The 25,846-nt window shown below is 39.3% G+C and overlaps 1 protein-coding gene across 40 annotated transcripts in view; it reads left to right on the forward strand.

The window, feature by feature from the left end:
* Positions 1-23,453, forward strand: part of LOC105388890 (calcium-activated potassium channel slowpoke) — a 54,542-nt gene extending 31,089 nt beyond the window's left edge. For 6 of the 40 annotated variants that reach the window (XM_038106394.2, XM_048623173.1, XM_048623174.1 and 3 more), the window contains exons 11-28: positions 4,742-4,897; positions 5,727-5,839; positions 6,702-6,857; positions 6,965-7,041; positions 7,377-7,412; positions 8,345-8,416; positions 9,064-9,114; positions 10,234-10,296; positions 11,172-11,207; positions 11,285-11,417; positions 11,792-11,857; positions 12,657-12,828; positions 12,911-13,135; positions 13,308-13,608; positions 13,941-14,077; positions 19,650-19,786; positions 20,966-21,191; positions 21,906-23,453. In XM_038106394.2, coding sequence (XP_037962322.1) covers positions 4,742-4,897; positions 5,727-5,839; positions 6,702-6,857; positions 6,965-7,041; positions 7,377-7,412; positions 8,345-8,416; positions 9,064-9,114; positions 10,234-10,296; positions 11,172-11,207; positions 11,285-11,417; positions 11,792-11,857; positions 12,657-12,828; positions 12,911-13,135; positions 13,308-13,608; positions 13,941-14,077; positions 19,650-19,786; positions 20,966-21,191; positions 21,906-21,989 — 2,241 coding nt within the window. In that variant the 3' untranslated portion in view covers positions 21,990-23,453. Of the gene's footprint in view, positions 1-4,741; positions 4,898-5,102; positions 5,216-5,726; positions 5,840-6,701; positions 6,858-6,964; positions 7,042-7,376; positions 7,413-8,344; positions 8,417-9,063; positions 9,115-10,233; positions 10,297-11,171; positions 11,208-11,284; positions 11,418-11,791; positions 11,858-12,656; positions 12,829-12,910; positions 13,136-13,307; positions 13,609-13,940; positions 14,078-19,649; positions 19,787-20,965; positions 21,192-21,905 lie in introns of all 40 variants that reach the window. The other 34 variants (XM_038106440.2, XM_038106812.2, XM_038106617.2 and 31 more) reach the window with 24 other exon arrangements.
* Positions 23,454-25,846: the final 2,393 nt, after the last annotated feature.

Genomic DNA, 25,846 nt, shown 5'->3' on the forward strand with positions numbered 1-25,846 from the left:
GAAATGTTTGACACATTTAGTGGTGACATACAGCAGCGCTTCGTTACCCTGCAAGAATCTGTTACGAAGATTAAGAATCAGAACGATGAACTACAAAAAAGCGTTTGCTTTCTCTCCGATTCCTATGATTCTTTTCTGAAAAGATTTGAAATTCTGGAAGCCGAGAAGATAGAAGATCGGAAGTACATTAAATTATTAGAGGAAAAGATCAATTACATGGAACGCAAATCTTTCTCATCTTCCGTTGAGATACGAAATCTACCCAGTGATCAGTTCCAGACAAAGAGGGAGATTACTGATGTAATAATGAAGCTGGCCTCTACTGTAGAGTCTCCTATAATTTTGGCAGAAATAAATGATGTTTATCGGCAGCGTTCGACTAGTAAAACATCTACGCCGATTGTTGCCCATTTCACTACAGTCATAAAAAAAGAAGAGTTTCTCTCTGCTGTTAAGCTATACAATAAAAGTCGCCCGAAAGAACAAAAACTCAACACTGGCAGCATTAAGTTGAACGGCCCCCCTAAACCGATATTTGTATCTGAATACTTGCCCTTCGGGGTACGCAGGCTGTTCTATCAGGCCCGATTGTTCACAAAAGAGAATAGCTATGCTTACTGCTGGACCTCTCATGGCGTAGTATTTATAAGAAAATCGGAAGGAGCGGCGCATATACAGATAAACAGTGAAGAGGATTTACTTAAGTTAAAAAGACAAGACTGACTAGCTCTCGATCACCTGCGCTATATATTTTGTGCTTTAGTTATTACGAGTATTATTATTATAAGTGTATTAATGCATGTTTCATGTTATATTAAGCGAATGTTTCTCTCCACTCATCTCACTACTACACTACAAACAATAGTACACACACAATACACATTAACCCCTACCTCAAAACTCGACTCATACAACACACTTTTTCACGTAACTCTGCCGGAAATTTGCCAAAAATCATTACATAATTCGATTTGTAATCCATTATTGAAATGTTTGCCTTGTAGGACAGTCACAAACACGTCCCTGAACATAACAAACATGTGGCGTCATTCTAAAAGTTCATCTTTTTGTCTATAAATTAAAATTCAATAATCAAGATTTAATAAAAGACATTGATCAGATATCTTTATCTAATGCCCATGAGACAGAGGCAGATAATTGCCATAAGTTGGTTATGTCTTCAAGTCTGAAAATTATCACCCAAAATATTAGAAGCATAGGACACGTTACAAACTTCTCTGATTTTCTGGTCCTCCTTGAACGGTTAAAAGTAGATTGTGACATCCTCATCTTAACAGAATGTTGGTTATCATGCTGCCCTAATGTACCACAGTTGGAAAATTATTCTACAATGTCAACAAGCGCAAATCATTACAAAAATGATGGCGTTGTGGTCTATTTTAAAAATGGTATGAATTTGGTTGTCGAAGAGGCCATTAGCTCAACATGTAACTGTTTAATTTTGATATCTAATGAAGTGGTTTTTATTGCGATTTATCGACATCACGCGTTTGATAAAAATATAGGTACTAAACAAGATAATTTACAGACGTTTCTAGATTTTCTCGACAACCTCTTGCAAAAATACAGTCACTATAAGAATGTTGTCCTCATCGGTGACATAAATATAAATATCCTACCCGGGTGTGATGATCAAAATAGTCAGAAATACCAGAACCTACTAGCTTTCTATGGCCTCCATTCGTGTCATACTTTTGTCACACGTGAAGAAAGTAACTCTTGTCTTGATCATGTTTTTCTAAAATCTAAGATTTCCTCTTCTACTATCGTTATCAAAAGTACTGTTACTGACCATAGATCAGTCCTCCTTGATTTAAATCTTAAAAAACAATTTAACCCAATATCTAAATCAACTCTTAAAGTGGATTATGATGCTGTTAGAGAGTCTCTCGAATCATATAATTTTAAGTCAATCTTAGAAATTGAGGACCCCAATGAAGGATTAAATAAACTAGTTGATTTGCTTCAAAATGTAATCAAAGATAATTCTACCATAGTAAAGATCCCGTCCCGTAAAAGAATTGGAAAAGCCTGGATGACTGAAGGATTATTAAGATGCCAAAAAAACAAGGACAATTTACATGCCAAATTTAAAATGAATCCAAACAATAATATAATAAAAACAACCTATCTTAGATACAAATCCTATTATTTTAACTTAGTCAAGCAAAAGAAAAGACAGTACGAAAAGGAACAAATAGAATCAGCGGGAGGAAATCCAAAGCTATTATGGAAGGCAATTAAATCTATAACATCTTCAGGCAAAAAAGACAATCACAGTACACAGCTGATTGACAGTGAGAATGCAGATCGATCAATTAACCACATCAACGAGCACTTTGTAGATGTTGGTAAAAATCTCGCGGAAAAAGTCCTGTCAAACTCTTCTGTAGCCAACAACCAGGATGAAATAGCATTGGCCAGCTGTGACCTTTCCCAACCTGTATTGCCCTTAGATAACACATCTAATACATTCGTTTTGCTAGACACTGACGAAGATGAGATACGGACTCTAATTAATGGTCTTAAGACTGAGTGTTCAACTGGATGGGACTCTATATCTACCAAGTTCCTGAAGAAGTTCAAACACATCCTTACACCTGTCTTAGTCCATCTATTTAACCAGTGTTTTAGATTAGGTGTTTTTCCCACTGTGCTGAAAAAAGGTGTCGTTGTGCCAATCTACAAGGGTGGTAACAGAGACAGTGTCAACAATTATAGACCAATATCAATTCTGACAGCTTTATCAAAAGTCTTAGAAAAGGCATTGAATAACAGGCTAACTGGTTTCCTTGAAAAGTATCATAAACTATCCGAAAATCAATACGGTTTTAGACGCGGAAAATCAACGTCAAAAGCAGTACTTGAACTGACTTCGTATATCTCAGGGAAACTAGATGATCATAAAAAACCGATTGCAATCTTCCTGGATCTTGCCAAGGCATTTGACACTGTCTCTGTGCCACTACTTGTGGATAAGCTAAACAACTCTGGTATACGAGGGATTCCTCTGAAACTTTTCTCTGATTATCTCTCATGTAGAACCCAGTGTGTCAAGATCGGTCAGCATGTAAGTAGAGATTTACCGATTTGTTATGGAGTACCACAGGGAAGTATTCTTGGTCCGACGTTGTTTCTCGTCTATTTAAACGAATTATGTTCTCTGGAAATGGGTGGTAGACTAATTGCTTACGCAGATGATACCGCATTATTATTTGCAGGGGATACATGGCAAGACACTTTTGAATCTGCACAGTTAGGGTTAAATAAGGTTTCGCACTGGCTATCTAAAAATGTCCTTACCGTAAATGCCAGCAAAACTAAATATATTACCTTTTCAATAAGAAACTCTACACAACCGGAGTTACTGCATCAACTAATTATCCATGCTCCAAATTGTTCCACTAATGGTACATGTCCCTGTGCTAGTTTGGAAAGATGTTCTATAATCAAATATCTGGGAGTCATTATAGATCACAATCTCTCTTACAGGTCACACATTGAACACCTATGCGGAAGAATTAGGAAGCTGATTTATATTTTTAAAAACTTGAGGCAAATTATGAATATTGACTCACTGATAAGAGTATATTATGCCCTCGGGGAGAGTGTGCTTACTTATTGCATAACGTCCTGGGGTGGAACTCATAAGACTCTCTTCCTCAATTTGGAAATTTCACAAAGGGCGTTATTGAAAGTCATAGATCATAAACCTTATCGTTTTCCTACCGCACTCCTTTATGATTCCCTCAAAGTTTTGACAGTAAGAAAACTATTTCTTTTGGAAACAATTCGGCTTCAACATGAAATCACACCTTTTGACAAAAATATAACGCTGAAACGTAGATCTGATATTGTATGTGATCAAAAAAAGTTTAATACTAAATTCAGTGAGTGTTTCTTCCCCTTTCTCGGTCCTTTTATATATAATCATGTAAACAAGCATCTCAAAATGTATGAATTAAACAATTTTGAGTGCAAACATAAGGTTAAGATATGGCTACTAACGAAGGATTACGACTTCATTGAGTCGTCTTTAAAACCAGTGTGCTAAGAATATAAAATATTTCATTGTATATTTTCAATACTCTATGCAGGTGCAGGCATCATTATACACACACACACACACACACTCACACACACACTCACATACACCACACACACACACACACACACACACACACACACACCACACACACACACACACACACACACACACTCACACACGCACACACACACATTCATATAGTCTGTTTTTCTTTTTCTTTTTCTGTATGATTTACTTTTTAAATCTACGTTAAATTTAAATTTAAGTAACTTATTAAACTAGGTAATTTGTTTTAGCTACCTAAGTCACCAGTTAAGGGTTGAGCAATCACTACTTATCCTAAAACTACAGGGCTATGCCCTTTATTAGGGAGTAGGGTCTCATAATTGTTTTGTGTGCAATAACGTGTAGCTACTAAATTAAGTAACATAATTAGAAAACTGTATGTACACACTGATTTGAAAAATAAATTTTATTTATTTATTTATTTATTTATTTATTGCTCTAAGTATTATTTTGTGTTTCTTAAACCATGTGGGTATATTTCTTATGTACGTCACAATGGCTGTGGCCTGTGGCGTCTTTTGATTTTTGAGCTATAACCGTATACGGTTCAACAATGTTTTCATTGAGAAGGTATATTTAACTTATGATTGTTTTCGTAACTTCCAGGCGTATCTTCTAAACATTCCGTCGTGGGACTGGAAGCAGGGCGACGACGTGATCTGCCTGGCGGAGCTAAAGCTCGGCTTCATCGCGCAGAGCTGCCTCGCGCCCGGCTTCTCCACCATGATGGCCAACCTCTTCGCCATGAGAAGCTTCAAAACGGTGAGCCAATATTCCAACATCTCTTTGATTAAGATTACTATCACCCAATCATTCGGCCAACATAAGCCAGCATAACGCCAACAAAGCGCGTTCGACGAAAATTTGTGACGCAAACAAAATTGGTGATGATTCCAAAAACGTAAGTCGTTCCCTTGATAGAAATACAGAAACGTATTGTAACATGTCTTATGCGAAATTTCCACAGTCCCAAGAGATGGCTATATGGACTAATGACTACATACGCGGCACTGGGTTGGAGATGTACACCGAGACTCTGAGCACGACGTTTGTCGGGATGCCGTTCAAAGATGGCGCAGAGTAAGTGCGGACGTCGGCCGGTCGCCACCGACTACGTCACACACACTTTACAAACCCCCGATGTGTCAAGCTGTATATTCCATAGCTAACCCTTGGAGTAGTACCTCCAACTACTGCATAGCTTCTTACCGTTCCGTAATATGTGTAATTACCATTTGGTTGCAAGCTTCAGTTGTTGTGTCAGTTCTCGGTGTGTCAGTTTCTCATTACCACACGGCCTATGATTGCGGATTGGGAATATGTGCTGCACTGATTAACTCGGTTGGTAGGGTGCTAATAATATTAAATTTGACCCCGGAGGTGTGAATGTAAATAAATAAAATCCTATAAAACTAATGTACCAGATATCCTTTAACATAGAAGTAGATACCGGCTACATAAAACCTTGAAGCACCGTTGTCCACCTGAATGTTCCAACAACTGACATAGAGTAGGCGGCGACGGAGAGCGCGCGGCGGCAGCGTCAGCTGTCACTAACAAAGCATGAGCGTCTTCTATTGGTTGATTACAGTCTCCCGATACTCAAGCTTGGCAGAACGATTACCTGCAAGGTACTGGCTGCGAGATGTACACGGAGACCCTGTCGACGTCTTTCACTGGAATGACGTTCCCTCAAGCGAGCGAGTAAGACCCAACCCTGGACCTTCCCGCATCCTCTTAGAAGCACCGTAGATTCTGTGTGCAACCTTAGCTAACTAACTGTGCACTAATACGATATTTTTCTGTTGGTCAATTATAATTAACAATGTCACGTTTTGGTAATTAAGGTTTTCTAATTTTCAGACTAGTTTGTGCATGTTGAATGGGTAAATATTAGAATTCGTAAATCGATTGCATTTGGAAGTCGAGACCGTAATTTTATAGATTTAACACACGTTTCGTTTGTCTTAACTATCTGATTTTGTATAGAATGTTTCAGGTCATTAAATAGTTTCAGGACTCATGTTTTGTACAAATGTACGTAGTGCACGTAGTTAATCGGAAGGTGCAGATATTTTATATTCTTGCATGATTATTTAATTTTGAATTAACAAAGCATTGGTTTTATTTTCAACTTTAGATTTGCATAAAGTGTCTTCGTCTGGATATGGTATATCTGCTTAAAATTGCTTTCACACTCTATCTAGGCTTTTACTAATTCTAGTTTGTGCTTTCCCTTTCTCGCATTACTGTATCATAAACATAATTTACTCTACAAATGAACACATACACCATAATTTTAAGTTTTATAATCACAAAGGAAAATACTTTATAGCATTTCAATACTGAAATTACAACATCAGATACCTTAGAACTTCACTAACATAATTATCTTTGCACGCACTTGAAGTTTACTATTTGGAATGCCAACCTGATATAAAAGTTTATTTTTAGATGAAATTCTTTTTTGACAAGAACTTACTAACCTACTGAATGAATAGATACTGCTTTAGGGTAAATTGCAATCATCGAAGTCTCTAAAAATACGTACAATAATGTTTCCCAGGTTGTGTTTTACGAAGTTGAAACTTCTGCTGCTGGCAATAGAGATCAAAGGTGAGGAAGGAGCCGATAGCAAGATCTCAATCAACCCGCGAAGCGCAAAGATTCACGCCAACACTCAGGGATTCTTCATTGCTCAGTCTGCAGACGAAGTCAAAAGGTGAGATCACAACTCGCTATAAAACAGTAGAAACAAATTAATGTAGAAAGTCATTAATTATTGAAAAAACAATACTCGTTAATATCGACTTTCTTAATACTTTTCAGAGCGTGGTACTACTGCAAAGCCTGTCACGAGGACATCAAAGATGAAACTTTGATAAAAAAATGCAAATGCAAAAACTGTAAGATCATTTGATTACTTAACTAGAACAATATTTACATGAAATACTTTAATTATAACTCCTAAGATTTCTAAATGAACTTTTGAGGCTTAACATAACTTTATGCTTATAAAACAATTCTGTGACATTCTTTCTGGAGAAATGGTATGTTGTTGTTTAAGAGCTGTGTTATGTCAGAGATGTATCACGTTGATCAACACTTGAACCCTCAATACTGTCACATGAACACTGTATCATAAGAACACAACACAGCCGCAGTTTTCTTGTTGACTTCACACGATTTAGCTAAGTTTGTTACTTTGAGACATTAATGGAAACTTCGGCTAAACTTTTAGTGACCGCACACCAGCGGAAGGTTGGAGCCGACCTAGGTAACTTGCACCACACCTAACCTCACAAATTGACGTTTTCCGATCTTTATTTTTCGTGTCTATAATTTGAGTTGCTTTAGTGGTGTTGCGTCCTATACCTCACAAGACTGGATCGATCTTGACCCGTGCTCGTACACCCTCTAGCCATCATTGTGTTTGTCTGCTCGCTCGTATGGAAATTGCCACGTTACGATTAAAGCACTCCGACACTTCACCATTTTTCTATGCCTTTTGAGATATATCTCTCTCTGTTCTCGTATATGTATGAATCTTTGAGAGGACTTAGTGCATCATATAATACCTATACCAAATTATCTAAATTTCAATGTTGGACAATCAACTCTCAATTAGTTCGGTGGGAGCAATGGTCACCGCCGCGAATCAGGAATCAAAATTTAGAAACCATATGATGCACTGGATGGGCCCAGCACAGACATAATTATGATGCATGTATGAATTCGATTTTTGTAGAATATTATATATCGCAAAGTCAAATGTTGCACCGCCACTATTATTTTCAAGAGTATCATAGTACCGTCTAGTCACAGATGTAATATCCATGAAAGCATGTCTCAGAAACATGTGTGAAGATAGCCTACAAGTGCTAAACCAAAACTGCCCATTCAGAGTGAGCTTAAATGTTACAAAGACTTTCTAGAACAGTTCCGATGCTTTAGTCTGTGCTAATGACAACGACTAACACTAGGTCGACGAAAACTAAACTCGCTATCCACCCATTATATCATTAAAAACTCAAGTGAACCTCGATGTAAATCAAATTCTTCTTCTGTAAGTACATTAATTATAATTCAAAAAACACAAAAACGGAGTTTCTGAAAGAATTTGATTTGCTCGACGTTGGTCCCGACGAGTTGGGCACAGATAGAAGCGTACGATACGTTCGTTGTGTGTCAGTGTTTGGATTTTTACAGATGTCGGAATGATGATGATGCAGAGCGGGATGGTGAAACAAAATCTTAATACATATCGAAGTTGTCACGACGGTACGGAGCCCGGTGGAGCTCATTATCATAATACCGTACCTCACAACACGTTTAGTTTGTTTGCATCGACTAACCATTGCTCATATGAAACCGTATAACTTGGGCTACAGTACAAGCTAATTCACAAAATGATACACGCAGAGCTATTCTAGAGCAGCAGTCATTCACCGATGACTTGTTACCGATCGCTTGATAGAACGATTCCTAGCGATACTACCCTCAGTACCAAGACATGTATACACTTAGCAAGCACATATCCGACTTAGGCCATCGATACTGACGGGTGTTTAAATAATATTGATTGTTTGAATGTTATAAAGCTTGATCTCGCCGCCTTTTGCTTGACAACAACATTAACCTAGAGTATATTTGTATGAATTTTAATTTAGTTCTTCATGGATACGACGAAGGCTACGAGCTTGAGCATTTGTAACGTTGCGCCTCTGTTCCTACTAAGTACTTCGTGATCATGTGTATCTTGCAACCTGTTACTACTCACAAAGGAACAATTCCTCAGCTTTGCATCTCTGTTTGCATACGTCTATGATTTGCGAACTCTTCCAGTCGTTTCCCTGTTAATCAAAAGGTATATTCTAAATTAGATGTTGTATAACATATGGATTTAAAGCTCTTGTTTCTCGGTTTAGTGGCCACATTCAGGAAGGGCGTACGCGCCGTGCAGATGGTTGGCAGGGCAAGTACGTAACTAAGTATTCGGATCTATGTACTGTCGATGTGATGTTTATTGCTATTCGCCGCAGCGACGCTGGGCGCAATGGCAATGTCGTGTCCTGTCATTAATGTCTTGTCTGATTCGTTACTATATGTGCATTTAAATTTATATCAGCAACTAGATGTTTGCCTCTATTAGCTGAATATTTACTACCAAAGGCATCACCGGTGCCATTTACGTGTTCGATGTTGTTCTTACTGTGTAAATCTCGTAATATTTCATAGGAGTAATATTTTGATCCTTTAAATGTTGCATCGAGTTAGTCCCTCTGATATTGATGTTGTGGAGTAATAGTGTTTAATTGGAATTAATGTGAATTGTTTGCTTCAACGATATGGTTAAATTGAATTTTGTATCAGAATATTAATGTATTAGGGAATGTTCAATTAGTTAGATCGTCCCGCCTCTAGAACCGTCAACATTGAGTACAGTTCTACTGCAAGAGTTCCTGCCGAGATCACGGTACCTCTGCCATTTGTAAAATAAATCAAATCCTTGTAAGTTTTACTGCTATCTCCGCAATCAAATCCAACTAAATATGAAACGTTAGTACGCTACGTGCCATTTCATTTATATTTACATCTACCAGCCATTTTGCCATTCCTATTAGATTCAAAATCACGTAGGGTTGATAAAATTCATTATTACTTGAAGAAATTTCCCATGTAGATTTTACGATAGAAAATAGTAAGCTTGTCTATTAGATAGTCTTATTTTTGTGTGTGTTACTGTATCTCGTTTGTTACCTGCATGTGAATGTTGTAACTACTAATCAACTAACTCTAGTATCACTGTATATACTTAATTCTGTAAATTATATGTAAATTGGTCGCAGAATGTACTTCAGCCTCACTTTACCTCTTTTGTTTGCTAAATACCAGATAAAAGTGATTTCAACTTTATAGTGATAGTTTCAGCGTATTTAAAACAAGAAGCTAAAGTACGTTCTGCAAAGACCGTGTCATCAATATACAAGGAAGTACAATAACGACGATGTATGGCATCGATTGCAATGTGTCAGTAGGCGTATTACTGTATCTATGAGTGGTGTTTCGGAATGCGATCTTATGCTGATGTTTTGCAGATGACCACCACCCTCCCCCCACCTTCACGCCGCCAGAGTTGCCCAAGAAGGTCCATGTTCGAGGTACATCTCAGACAACGACTGAGTGATATACTTTTTGTTTTATTTTCTATAACATAATCTTCATTGGCGTACATTCCACACACCTGAACGGCGCAATGTGCTTGTTTACCATTGAATGGTAACGTCCTGCACTTAGATGCTTAGTCACGCATATCCGTAGCGCACCATAAGGCCCAAATTGAAAAAATGAAAACTCCGATATGATTTAAATCTGTTTGAACGATCGCTTGATCAGGCATGAACCCGGCTAAATTGTAGTTTCACAGCTTCTAAAGCAAACAACATTTTGTGAGCATCTAATGGATTCAGCGAATATTGATTGATGGCAAAATTACTATAGACACTAAAAATAGTCTAGGTAGTAAAATAAAATTAAAAAGTTCACGCTACATATCACTTTACGTTTTTGATTATTTTTGCACTGAACTTTAGTTCCCTAATTTTAAAGAGATCAAAATTTGAATTTTGCAACTCCATCGACCTGTGCTTCTTGGTAAACTCTAAAGCGGATATGTATTTTATCATTTATGGTTTGTACGTTAGCCGAACATCGCTACTACCCATCATTGGTAATGCATCAGTTCGTTTGAAACCAAATGAGTGTCCTTTGAATGCTATTATTTAATCCGCTTCTGTAGTTTCATTCTGAGTAACTTTGATTTCTTGTTGTTGTTAACAACCACTTATTTGTTGACTGAATTGGCAAAATCTTTAGATGGGCCGTCACTTATTTTATGTTCACTAAATGATTCAACTAACTTTACCCCAAACTGTAAATGCAATTGTGTAAATGCCCAAATCACAAGTAAAATTCAAAAGCGCTTATTTTATTTGATGCCTGCATCATCTACATACGCATTCGCTATTACTTTCAGGTGAAATTGCGAGAGAACGTGGGGAAGACATTAGTTGTAAGTAAACCGGTTGACTATCTTGCCAATAACGTATCTGCAATAGCAGTAGGAATTAAGAATGTTTGTGTTTTCAGTAATAAATCGGAATCATCGGGGTGCGGCGCCGACAACGTTGCTGTCTCCAATGGCGAATCAGCTGATGAACACCACCACCACGAGGCAAGTCAACAAAGTGAAGCCCAACGTGAACCGGGCACCGCCTGACACGTGAGTCATTCAACAAACACATTCCAACCCATCAACACACACATTTATTCAAAGTATTCAGGAAACGTATAGTATATCATGTTTTCGATAAAAACCGATGTACTTTAGTTATTAACAGTACCATAACTTTAGTAATAAATGTTTAAAAAAGTGCATAACCTTTTTAAGCTAAAGAACATATAAATTAAATTCTTATCAATACCAACGTAGATCAAGATAATTGTCAGCCTTAAATGTTTGACGTCACTTTTTCCGTTAAGCACCAAGGCGCACGGCGCGTAGTGCGTTCTACACTATTATATTGATTTTTGCACATTTTGTTTTGTTTATATGAAAATTTCTTCTCGAGACGACACTTTGGCCCTGTGTTACAGGAATCCGCAAGATCAAGATACGAATTACCAGGCCTACCATCTTGCCTACGAAGTGAAAAAGCTCATGTAATTCAATTCAACCTCTATCAGCTAGATTTTACTATTAGTAGATTTGGGCAGTCATGTGATGATGTTTGCCATCATTATTATTATTATTTTGTCTTGGATTTAGAATCAATAGTTGTAGAGAATGCTTGTGAAGTGGTCATAGTAAGTTGTATTTTTGAGTTCATCAAGTGTCTTGTGGTAAAATAGTTCTTACCTCGCACATTTTTAATTACTTATACCTACCTAATTATTCTTCATTGAAAAATTCGGCTCTTAGCACGTAACACATTTTATATTTTTAGGATATTGTCTGTCTCAGCATGTTTATGCACTTATTTTATCATACGTAGTGTTCACTGTTTATGGTTTCGATATAATTACGTACTTATTTAAATTATTTGCCGCTAAATACTCTTTAATATCTGACACTATAAACTATAAAATGTTAAATTTTTTATATGATTATATTTTATTTCACGATATTAACGAATGGCTATGTTAAAGAGTGTTTTTTGTGCACAGTAAAGTAGTTAATAATATATTAAATTTGTATTTAAACTTTAACACATAAATTAGATAAATGTTGTCAAGTGATTACTTGATTAGGTATCGACACGATGTTTTGATAATGCAATACCCACAAACAACCAATTCAGCAAAGCATAATGGCAGCACAATGTACAAAGCCTTTACAAACGCCTGATAAAAATAATTGGATTACCGAGAAAAATCCTAGCAAACGTAATGCCTGAGCTGAATTTTCACATGTAGATTTCAAAAGGATAAAAACCGAAATAACATATTGTATATCTGACAGGCCAACGAGTAGAAGCAGCGGTGGAAACCAGAACAGCAATGGAGTCAGCTTACCGGCCGGGTTAGCTGACGACCAGTCGAAAGATTTCGACTTTGAAAAGACTGAAATGAAGTACGATTCCACTGGCATGTTCCATTGGAGTCCTGCCAGGAATCTCGAAGATTGTATATTAGTAAGTATCAAGGAAAAAGTGTAAGAATGCAAAAATATTTTTTACTAGAATATTGAAAATTTAATCAATATTCCTATTACAGGACAGAAATCAAGCAGCCATGACGGTCCTGAACGGGCACGTAGTGGTTTGTTTGTTTGCGGACCCAGATTCTCCATTGATAGGTTTAAGAAATTTGGTGATGCCACTCAGAGCGTCCAACTTCCACTATCACGAGTTGAAGCATGTCGTGATAGTGGGCAGCGTGGACTACATAAGGAGAGAATGGAAGATGCTGCAAAACCTGCCGAAGATATCTGTCTTGAACGTAAGTCATGTTATCAAATAAACTAAAATTGTGATCGTGGGTGTGGCTAGAATCGCTAAACGGTGACTTTATGGAATAAATGATCATGTCATCTAAATAAGCAACGAAATCAGGTTTCTCCAAATCGAGTTACCTACAGGAATAACTAGCGATAATCATAACAATCTTGCAGGGTTCTCCTCTAAGCCGGGCCGACTTGCGTGCGGTAAATGTCAACTTGTGCGACATGTGCTGTATCCTGTCAGCGAAGGTGCCATCCAACGATGACCCGACGCTGGCCGACAAGGAAGCTATCTTGGCTTCCCTGAACATCAAGGCGATGACCTTCGACGATACTATAGGGGTCCTTAGTGCTGGCGCGGGACCCAACGGCAATACTAGCACCACGCAGCCTCCGCAGGGCAATCCGCCTGCGCCTGTTCTCTTGCAACGGAGAGGATCGGTCTATGGAGCCAATGTGCCTATGATTACAGGTACTATTTATTATTTACTAGAACGACAACGTTAGTGACTTTTGCATGTGAACGACTTGCAGCAACCGTTACAGTTTACAAGTAGAAAGACAACTATGTATATCCATGTAACTTTCAAATTAATACCTATGTAATTGATTTTAAAGCATGATTGATGTCAAAATCCGAATGCAAAACTTTAGTAAGACAATGAAACGCATTCGCCGTAAAAGGTCTACATAACTTTATGGTAGAATAAGCGCATTCTCCGCGTGTCCAACAACTCTGTAAATGTTTTAAGGTTAACCCATTCAATTTATCGTTCACTCCAACCATTCCCAACACATTCACAGAGCTGGTGAACGACAGCAACGTGCAGTTCTTGGACCAGGACGACGACGACGACCCGGACACGGAGCTGTACCTCACGCAGCCGTTCGCGTGCGGGACCGCCTTTGCCGTCAGCGTGCTCGACTCGCTCATGTCCACTGTTAGTTGAAAGCCCTTTTTTGATCCTTCGGACTGGATTTTGCTATTGAAGAATAAGGGTTATCCGAGAAAAATAAGTTTTTTTTTTGTCAATGGTGCAGCTAAATATTAATAATTAGCTGCACCATTGGCCCACAAAATTAATTATCATCATCATCACGACCAATCACGTGCCCACTGCTGGGGCACGGGTCTGCTTCCAATGATGGAAGATGTAACTAACGGGAGTGTGATGTAGGAAGTAAAAAGGCCGGAAAAACACTTTACGGGTTTATATTGAAAACAGGCACACGAAAATACAAATTTTACCGGTCAATTAAAGCGCTCGTGATAACGGCTAGACAAAGACTTCAAAAGACTGAAGGTGGCCGCGCTTGCGCCGCCGATGCGGTGGTAGTGACGTCACATACGCAACTACATTCACATGCAAAACATTTTTGAAGATCGTTTACTAATATTTAATACAAGTTATGGATACATATCGCAATAGTGGTTACAATCATAAATAAAACAATTAAATACCTAACTATGGAACGCGTCGTCAACATTCCCCCCCCTAGTGCTGACTCAGCACTCTTTACCAATAGGTATTCTAGCGACGCGCGTGACTGGTCGCTTCCAGCGACCGGACTGAGTCCTGACCTCGACGAGCCGGACCCTGCCATCATTATTTATCCAATGCAAAACCACGGATGCATCACACCAAAAAAATCTTTTTGTAACATTTAATCTATGCTCTTTAATCAAGGTGTCTGCCAGCCTCGCCGCCAGCAGCGCGGCCTGCAGCTCCAGGCACGGCACGGTGGCCGGCTGCACCGGCGCCACTCGGCATCTACTACTTACAAATGCAACACTAACATTCCCGTGACAATCTATCCAACGAAAATAGGCCACAGCACACATCGCCTGCGTGGAAGCGTCGCAAAAAACGTGTAACTGTAGTTCATTAAAGTTATTATAATTACCTACACTCGGGGTAGCGGCATCGCTCGCTGACCTTGGGCGCGTCAGCTGTGGTGACGTCATCGCCGCCGACGTCACGGAACCCGTATCAGTCAACACGGGGAAAATAGATGTAATAACATCTAGGTATTCTCACCTTTTCAATAGTTTTCAGCAACTCGACCCATTGAACCCATTTTTCAAATGTGTTATCCGTAATTGCGTCATCCCATCCGATGTTAGACCTCCAAGTATCCTGTAGCATAATTTTACCTTGAATTGTAAAAGGAGCCAGGATTCCAAATACGTCGAAGATGGACATTACTACTCGTAGTAATATTCTCTTCGTCGGCCGCTGTTTCCCTGTGAGTTATCGTCGGGGATGCGTTTCAGCGACACGTCGAAACCCAGCAAATCTTCAGAAGGATACCATATTAACCCTAGCGTGCGCTCACCAAGACTCTGCTTATCAATTTTGAACCTTATAGCAGCAGTACTCAAGGTGACCGGCGGTAAACTATCTAAGACGGCCGAACTATTACTTGCCCAATTGCGAATCTCAAAGCCGCCGGATTTATGTATGTAAGATACATTATTTACCATCTCGGTCGCGGTGGCTTCGTCGCTAAAACTATCAATATAATCATCCATGTAATGTTGTTTTTTAATCGCATGCACTGCGGCCGGCTTAGATAATTCAAACCGGTCCGCATTCTTATTTTTAATAAACTGTGCTATAAATGGGGAACAGCTGGCACCAAAGATAAGAGATTCCATTGTGTATGTCTTTACTGGGGTATTTAAACTTTGACTCGGACGCCATAAAAACCTCAGGGCGTCTTGATCTTCCTTATGAATTTTGACCCTTAAAAACATATCTTTGATGTCACCAATTACAGCTATTTAATTTTCTCTAAAACGTAACATAATACCGAATATAGATTCCAATAGGTCCGGTCCTGTTAGTAGGTAATCATTTAATGATAAGCCTTTTGTTTTCGCGGCGGCGTCGAAGACCAGCCGGAGCCTGTTTTTGTTTGGGTTATCAACTCCAAAATGAGGTAAGTACCAAGTACGTTCAGAAGGGTGACCATCAGCTGTTAGTTGTGATGCAAAACTGTTATCTAACAAATGTTGTATGCGTTCAGTATACCTTGTTGCGAAGTCCTTATTGGCTGCCATCTTCTTCTCTACACTCTTCAACCTGTTTAAGGCTGTGGCGTAGCTTTCAGTCGGCATTTTGCAACTCTTGTCCTTCCATGGAAGACTGACAAACCACCTACCGTCCTTTAAAGTGGCCGACTCCTCAAGTTGCCGACGAGCGCTTCCGTCGTCAGAATTCGGCCTAGGTTTTGTTGACACACCTAGTGCATCAATAGAAAATCCACGTCTTACCTCGTCGTGGATGTCCCGCAGTTCACGCGCGACGTCGTGGTCACCCGAGTCGGTCAGGAAGTTGACCAGCCCCGCGCTCGCGGCCGCGCGCTGCTGCTGCACCGGCACCACACCATGGACACACCAACCTAGAGGGGTTAAAGTTGCCGACGGTTCCATATTTTTACCTATTCGACTTTCAATACTTTGCAACAGGTGACAATTATCTTGACCAATAAGTAATTCAGGTTTGCAATCAGTATAATAACATAATAAAGACTCATTTTTAAGGAATTTCAGATTATCATATTTTTCAAATTCAACAATAGACAGTGTTTGTAACGGTAAATTGAGTTGTTTACAAGTACGGGCAGTTATAGAATGCATTACATTGTTCACACCAGATAAGCTTACTTGAACTATATTGCTTTTGAATACCATCTCGTTATGAGTCCAGGCCCCGCGCACATGCACGGTGTCGGGGCGGCCGCGCAGCCCCGCGCGCGCCGCCAGCTCCTCGCTGACCAGCGATATGGTCGACCCGTCGTCCAGCAGGGCGCTGGTGTCGTAGGCCCCATTGGGCCCGTGGATCCGCACGGGTACTACCTTCAGTAGGACCTTACAGCTGCGTGTGCCGACGTGCGCTACCGTCTGCGCCGCAAGGGGGTCCTCGAGGTCAGCCTCACTCGAGGAGGGTGTCCGCGACGTGGTGGCCGCGGTGTCCCTGCGTGGCTCGCTGCTGCCGGCGGCGTCGTAGTGCAGTAGGCGGTGGTGGGCGCCGCCGCAGCCCTCCTTGTCGCAGGCGGGCGCGGGACACTGCTCGCGATCGTGACGTGAGATGAGGCACTTGAAGCATATGCCGAAACGTTTTACGTGCTGCCATCTGTCCTTACGTAAAGCTCGTTTGAACTTTCTACAGTTTGTGAGCTCGTGTTTAATCGCGCGACAGAACGAACACTTGTTATTATTGCTATTCACTGCGCCCGTTTGATTCGAATTGACTAACACTGTATATGGGCGTGTCGCACTATGATCGGTATTTTTATATTTATCACTTCGCGGGCACAATACACTTAGGTTTGCCGTGGACGTTATCTTCACAGCCTCGTCGCGCAGGAACTCGGCGAGAATCTCCAGGCGGGTCCGCCCAGGAGCTGCATCCTTGATGAGCGGGAAACTGTAATCAGACCATCTCGGTATGAGCACTGCTGGGAACTTCGATAAAATTATGTTCGTTATGTTCATGCCTTGTAGATAGTCCTCTCTCCCAACAGCACGTACAGCTGCTACAAAGTTTTGTACTTTCACCGAGAACGTCACAATGTCCCTGTGATACTCGGTCGACATGGGGGGCAATTTACGTATGTCGTTTATTATCTTAGATATTATAATCTCCGGGTTTCCAAATCGTAGCTCCAGTGTCGACATTACCTCTCGTGTCGACGTAGCCGTTATTAATAGTGCAGCAACGGCTTCTCTGGCTGCTCCATGTAGGCACTTACGTAACCTCCAAAGGTTTTCCTTCTCGCTGAAGCTGCAGAGCGACGTGGACTCCTCCAACGCTTGTTTGAAATGGAGCCACTCCATGGGGTCGCCCGAGAAGCTTGGGAGGTCTCGGGGCGTGCTCATGCGACTAAGTAAGTTGGAGTTACCTGCATTAGAAGCCACAGCAGTAGCAATTTTCTGTAGTGCACTGGCCAACATTTGCACTGTCCCTTCGCTGCCGGCGGCGTCGGCGTGAGCTGCCGCGGGTGCCGGCGGTGGGCGCGGCCCGCCCGAGTACAAGCCATCATCGTGGGCAGGCTGTGCTGTTAGTGCTGTCTGTGCTTGCTGCTGGTGACTGCGGTCCAACCACTTCTCGATTTCTTCATTGGATTTGCCTTCTGACGGCTGTGGACTGTAATTTTCTTCATCTTCCAAATCGGCAATATCTGCCTGTAGCCGTTTGTCAATCAGTTCCATTTGTATCTTCGCTTTTTCCTCAGCTGCCTGCAACTCTAACCTTTTTCTGCGAGCTATTGAAGATGATGACGTCGACTTAGCAACAGTTTTTGAACCGGCGGCGGCGGCCGTTACTCGACCGTTCGGTGCCGACCTCGTGCTACCCTCAACTGCGAATGTTCGGCTAAGCATCATCTTCTGTTCCATTTGCGGCTCAATTTCTTCAATTTTAGGCGGTTCGCTTTCAGCATGCCTCCTCAGCGACTGACTTCCCGTAGGTTCACACCCTTTCTTCACTAGTTCGCGTTTCACAGCACTCCGTGTGTTCACCATTTTACCGTCCGTTTTTGGCGTGTGAAACATTTAGAATCCGGTTCGAAGACCACTTTGTAACTAACGGGAGTGTGGTGTAGGAAGTAAAAAGGCCGGAAAAACACTTTACGGGTTTATATTGAAAACAGGCACACGAAAATACAAATTTAACCGGTCAATTAAAGCGCTCGTGATAACGGCTAGACAAAGACTTCAAAAGACTGAAGGTGGCCGCGCTTGCGCCGCCGATGCGGTGGTAGTGACGTCACATACGCAACTACATTCACATGCAAAACATTTTTGAAGATCGTTTACTAATATTTAATACATAATTTAATACAAGTCATGGATACATATCGCAATAGTGGTTACAATCATAAATAAAACAATTAAATACCTAACTATGGAACGCGTCGTCAACAGAAGAGTTTTAGTAGGTTTGGTGGACCCCAACACAAGCAAGCTTAAAGAGTATGCAATGGGCCAAGCGAGTTTACGCGAAAAGTATTTGAAGCGATAGGAAAAGTAACATAATATGAGCAGTAAATATTGCTTGAAATAATTGTTCAAAAGAAACAGTAACAATGTTTCGTAAAACCAAAAGATACCGGACAATATGACATGACCCAAATTTTCAAGAATGAGTCAATGTTTTATTTTTTACCGCAGATCAAAATCACTTTGGCTATTATTATAATGTGGATTACACACGCATTGGCTCATAGCCATAGCCCAATTTTGCTGCTAGTTGGCAAAAAAACACACAAAAAATACATAGGTACGAGTACTTACACAAAGCGCATTTTTCCCGCATTATTCAATTTCATACTTCTAATGAAGATCTATTTAAAGGGAGGTTGACAAACACTAGCAATGTAAATAGCTAAACATTAACCCATACAGTGTACAAACATAGACCATAAAAGATAACTAATTGATACGTCAACAAAATAATCCACACCAAAAACCAACCCCACTCCTAACAAATCAACCTTCCTTCACAGACATACTTCAACCAGAATGCCTTAACCCTGATCCGGTCGCTGATCACGGGCGGCGCCACGCCCGAGCTGGAGCTCATCCTGGCCGAGGGCGCCGGCCTGCGCGGCGGGTACTCCACCACGGAGAGTCTGAGTAATAGGTAAACTACCATCAAGCTTAGCTTTAGGGCCTGTGTTACAATATCTGGATATGGCGGGATAAAAGACATGCTGTCACTGTCTAAAACATAATACAAAAACGGAAAGTCATTGCATGTCTTTTATCCCGCAGGTATATATAGCCACTATCGAGATATTGTGAAACAGGTTCATAGTAGTTTAATCTACGTCAAAAGAGGCCTCGATTCCCTGCCACACGACATATCATGTATATGTCGCAGGCATCTGGTTTAATCTCCTGTTTGATTGAACCGCTAGCCCGTTCATTGGATGACGCTATTCAGTTGTATGACTAGGCCGAACGTTGAATGTACAAGCGTCACAAAACGTTCAACTAGTTAGCGGACTTAAAATCAGTCAGGTGGTGAATAAAACAAATATGGCGTCTAACAGCGAACAGCTGACACAAAAAGCACTTGTATTGTTATTTTTTGCAAATAAATTAGCTTTAAAGTACGTTATTTATGTTAAAATTGTGTGACAACATGGATTTACCTATTATTACACCGTCGGCGGATAGTTTCAAAGAAAAAATGTGCTGAAAATGGATAATTATGAACAACAATATCAAGGTACGTTTATTGTTATTGTTTAGTTAATTTGTGAGATGAGAGCTTTGTAAAATAGTCTTTTTGTTGACTCTTGTCTGGTCGTGTTCATCCTAACCAGACATTACAAAGTTGCTATACTATATCCCATTTAACAACTTCGCTGAATAACGTTCAGCCAAGACGTTGGACGTTACAGTCAACCACTTGACGAGTTGTTCTTTAGTCATTCAACTGAGTAGCGTCATCCAATGAACGGGCTAGCGGTTCAATCAAACAGGAGATTAAACCAGATGCCTGCGACATATACATGTAAAATATTGTATGTCAAACACGAGATAGGTCGTGCGATAATGTCGAGTAAGCGACAGGAGACACGGAATATCAAGCTCATAAGTCACTTAACAGATATCCTGGAAAATATGAACTTGGGAGGACATGGACAACTAATAACCCCATAGAATAGCAAAGAGTGTCAATGCTAACTTTGCAAGTGATAAAATGTGGGTTTCTTTAACTGCATCCCTAAACAAGTACCCTTACGTGGTCTACGACTGGTAACAAGCTAAAACCTTTCGAAATCTATTTCTTCAATGCTGCCATTTCTTCCAGGGACCGGTGTAGAGTCGGCCAGATCTCCCTGTACGACGGGCCGCTAGCCCAGTTCGGCGAAGCGGGCAAGTATGGGGACCTGTTCGTGGCCGCTCTAAGGGCCTATGGGATGCTGTGCATCGGCCTGTACCGGTTCCGAGATACCTCGTCGTCTTGCGACGCTAGCAGCAAACGATATGTCATCACGAACCCGCCTGATGACTTTTGCTTGCTGCCTACTGATCAGGTACCTAATTATAAACACGGATATATTACTAGAGCAATGTGCTTTTTAATTAAGATGAGTGTGGGTATAGAAGTATCATCATGGAGAGAGAGAGAGAACTATGAAGTATCAATCTACTCCTAAAGGTACACTTCCGAGTCACGCGGCTCACAAGCGCAGTGACACTGACTTGTCACTGTGACACTTCGGTCGAACACAAGTTAACTGTCACTGCGTAAGTGTCGCCGGAGCAGCTCGACTCAGAAGTGTAACTTTAGAAGTAGATTTGATTTGATAGAAATATCATTTTACTATTCGTTACTGTACTCATATTTCATACTCATTTCGAACAATTTTTCATCTATCTATTGCGACGAGGTTACAACTCATTTGTGATGTTCACTGCCAGTATCTTCATCATGAAAAACAAAAAAAAAAAAAAAACACGCACTCACGCCTTGTACCAATGTACTCCCTTGCGGGGTAGGCAGAGGTGCATTGCTGCACCCACTTTTCGCCAGAGTGTTATGTTAGTCCCAATGTAATAGGGGGCGGGCCTATTGCCATTTTACGGGCACATCCAAGACCCGAGAACAAATATCTGTGTTTAAACAAATATCTGCCCCAGCCGGGAATCGAACCCGGGACCATCGGCTCAGTAGTCAGGTCACTAACCACTACGCCATTCGGTCGTCTTCATCATGACTGACACTTTTTGTTGTATTCTCGTTTCAGGTATTCGTCCTAATGCAATTCGACCCGGGCGTCGAGTACCGCTCCAACAAGCGGCCCGCGGCCGGCAAGGACGACGCCTCCTGACTATTGCTGTGCAGCGCCCTCACCGATGGGCCCTACTCCTACATCTAAGTAGGTGGGCTGCCACTCCAGTCACACCCCCCAACGGACGCCAAAACCTTCCTTTGTTTTATCTTCCGTACTGTTGTTCTATTCAGTTTGTTGTCTTTGGTTCTCTGACTCTTTGAGTTTAAAACTTTGTGTGGCTTCACTGGAATTGAGATTTGAGTCGAGCCACTCATTGGACTTAAATAAAGGTTTTGTATTTTCTATCATTTGTATTACGTTTTCAGTTGGTTTTGTTTATTTAAAGGCACAAAATATTCCTCTTTTACATTGGTTTCTTGAATAACAAAATACTATTTAATTCGCTTCTGTGTGTATTATATATTTATTCTTCTCCAAAATTATATTTCCATACTTTCTTATAATACACCGTCCAATATTTAGCATAGAATAAGACACCATTCTAATTTATAATCTGTTATCTTTACTTCTACTCGTTTGAGCACTTTCTGTACATTTTTTGCACTCAATGTTTCCATGGGTTACGTTAGTCGGGGAATTACAAACTCGGATTAAACACTTTCCTATTATTAATTCTCTTTATAAATTGAATTAATAACTAGGCTCTCTGATATTATATTAAATATTACTTGTACATTGCTTAGATCTATGTAAGTGTTTACATTTAGTATTTAGTACAAAAATCTCATTATAAAACACCTAGATACACCTTTACAATGGTGAAATGTTTATCTTAAAGATTTAGTATAATTATTTTATTTAACAACTAGAAGCACGCCACACATTTATCCAGCTCCATTTAACATTCATTCAGCCATTGACAATTTCTCGATAAATAGAGGCCTTTGGAATGTAAGTAAACTTACACTTTTCAGTGCTTATTTAACTTAGTAGATCCGATTAAAATTGCTCAATTCTCTTTACCTATTGCAATATTTTTTGCATAATTAATTTGCATGACAGTGGAAACGATTTTGAAAAGCAAGTTCTTTTAATTCAACATCAAATGAATTTGGTAAACGTCAAGCGGTTTCGGGATCGTCTCCAATGTATGTATTTATTATCTTTTTATCTTTACTCCTTGCATGACTTTTTTATGTAATAAGAAGCAAGAAGTGTCCATTCCATATCATTGAATACTCTTTATTTGGGGCGATAAGTGAAAGCTATAATGCAAAATATTTTAAGCATTTAAATACTCATTGACTGAAATGATTTAATATGTCGTGATTATTGGGCAATTAGTTTAATTAAGAATAGGATTTTTGTTTTCGATTCTATTTGATTTTATTATTTTAGTTACTAGGCAGTCATTCATTTTGTACTATATTTTATTTTTAAAAAAGTATCATTTATATCGAAAACAGTACATAAGTACCTACTATGCTATACTTTTATAAGATTTAATATTTCATGCCCCTCTATGTTTTATAATTAAACACACTTACACATTATATTATTTTTACTTTACATTCTTTATCGTCTTGTATTTTATATACTTAGTTCAGTTATTTACTTTTTGTTGAATCAATTTTTTTTTATTTCAATAAAAGTTTTTTAAGTATGTTTCATTTGTTTTTGTTTTGTTGGTTTTTTTTAAGTTACATCACACATTTCCTAGTGTTGGGCGGGGAAACTGAGTGAGAGTGGTATCGGCGCTGCACAGAAAAAAAACGAACTTATGAACTGAAACCAATTATACGAAAAATCTTTTTAAAATGCCACGTTGCGTGAATGATTGTGTCACGGCTTGGACCGTGTCAAAGGACGCAGTGATGTGTGTGAAATCTTCGCTATAAATGTGTGATATTATTTTCGACGTCGTTGTTAAATTTAGAGCTCTTGAAGCCAGCGAATGTATTGTTAACTTCAGGTGCTTTACAATTGTGGACTCTTTATCATAGTTTACCACGCCCTTTTTATTGTATTATCGTAGGATTTACTCGTGTGGACTGCTACTGCGACGGACATTTTAAAAGGCAATCAGAAATATCGCAACATGCAAAGAAAAATACACATTAAAATCTGTATTTTTTTCTGGAATGCATCTTATGAATAATAATAGAATTGCCGTGAAACCATATCATATAAAATACTTAAACCAAAAGTTGTAATCCACAGGAGCAAACTATCTTAGAATTTATTAGACATTAGTTACTTATTCGCCTCGCTAATGTTAAATATCATATTTCTAAACGAGATATTAAGTAGTCACGAATAAATTTTTTAGACGATATATTACAGCTAAATTCTAAACAAGTTTTTAGGCAAGTCTCATCGTGGCCACAAACTACGGTCAAAATTTACTTGCACGCGAAATAGCACCAATTTAAATAATAAGGAATTACCTCAATTACCTGATAGTCATTGGTAGTTTTGTTTTTGAAGTATGATATTTTATTAAACCTGTATATAGAATCGATTCATCACGTCATTAGAATACCATTTAATCATTCAAATAGAATAGGCAACCCGGCCTTATCTCTACTACAGCTAAGATAGTAAATGGATGTTTCGTGTGTTGTCGACTTAATCAAATATTTCAGTTCAAATAATTTATTAGTTAGAAAAGGAATTGAACGCAACATACTGCCATATATTTTGTAATTCCACACCAATGTATTAAGTCCACCACACATAAAACAAAAAAAAAGAAAATAAGTAAGAAAAAAAGATGCGAGAATATGATGAGAAAATAAAAAAATATATGTGTAATTTGAGCTCGTTAAAGTTCATGGAAAGCTTGTCGTTTAAAAATGTAAAATGGTTGTGCACGATAGATTTTAAATATAAAAACGAGAAACAGTAACAATTTCTCCAAACACCAGCGACCAAATCCTGAATGTAGAAGTTGGTTTGGCCACTGGATACTACAACAAATAACAAATGGTCCAGACAACCTGAGACAGATATGCCCGAATATATATTTAAGTATGAATTACTATAGTTGTACGTTGGAGCTTGCCTCGTAGCGCGTAGTGACCGACCGCGTGCGCGCTGCTGTATGACGCCAAACTGTCGACATATACCTAGCATTACACGTGTGCTACATTCAATTTTTATCATACTAGCTAGAATGTTGTAAATAGGAAAGTGTAATTTTGTATGTACTTTAAGGATTTTTCAAGCATCTCCTTTGTATCAAATAGAAACGCTATACCAACATTAAAAAGTTAATATTCTATCGTGTGTAGATTGTTGTGGGTCTAGGCTTATATGTCTACGTCACTGTATGCTAGCTAGGACTAGAGTTTGAGCGTCTATTGTAAAAATGTAATATAATCGCTATTACTTTGGATTAAAATAATATGAATGTTAAATAAGATTAATATTAAATGACGATTTTTTCTTTAATATTTTTATACAGCATAACGGATATTTATCGCAATTAAAAGTTTATAGTGATGGGTCGGTGTGCAATTTAAATAGTGTTTAAATTTGTATAATCGCCTTATCGAGAGAGAATATAGAGGTCCTACCGTGCGTGTGGTCGCTTGATCTGATGTCGTCCCTAGAGTACAATATACCTACCTGACAACAGCTTATCTTAATAATATCTATCTCGTCACAATATCTACTATCTATTTTAATCTAACGCTAACTTGCACTGGTCATTATTACATTTTAAAAGTAAATACAAATATCAACACAAAAAACCTAGCAAACCCAATAAAAACAGCTGTTGTCGCGTACGATATTTTTGAATGTAAATATTGCATCAGAATCACCTACATGCAATGCACAAACTTTATTTCATGAACGAACAAATAATTCGATCACAAAATTGCAATTTAAAAATTATACCACTATAGATCCAGACGATGCGAATCACTAAATTAATATTGAACTAAGAG

Source organism: Plutella xylostella, chromosome 9 (genome assembly GCF_932276165.1).
Source record: "Plutella xylostella chromosome 9, ilPluXylo3.1, whole genome shotgun sequence".
In the NCBI taxonomy this organism is placed as follows: Eukaryota; Metazoa; Arthropoda; class Insecta; order Lepidoptera; family Plutellidae; genus Plutella; species Plutella xylostella.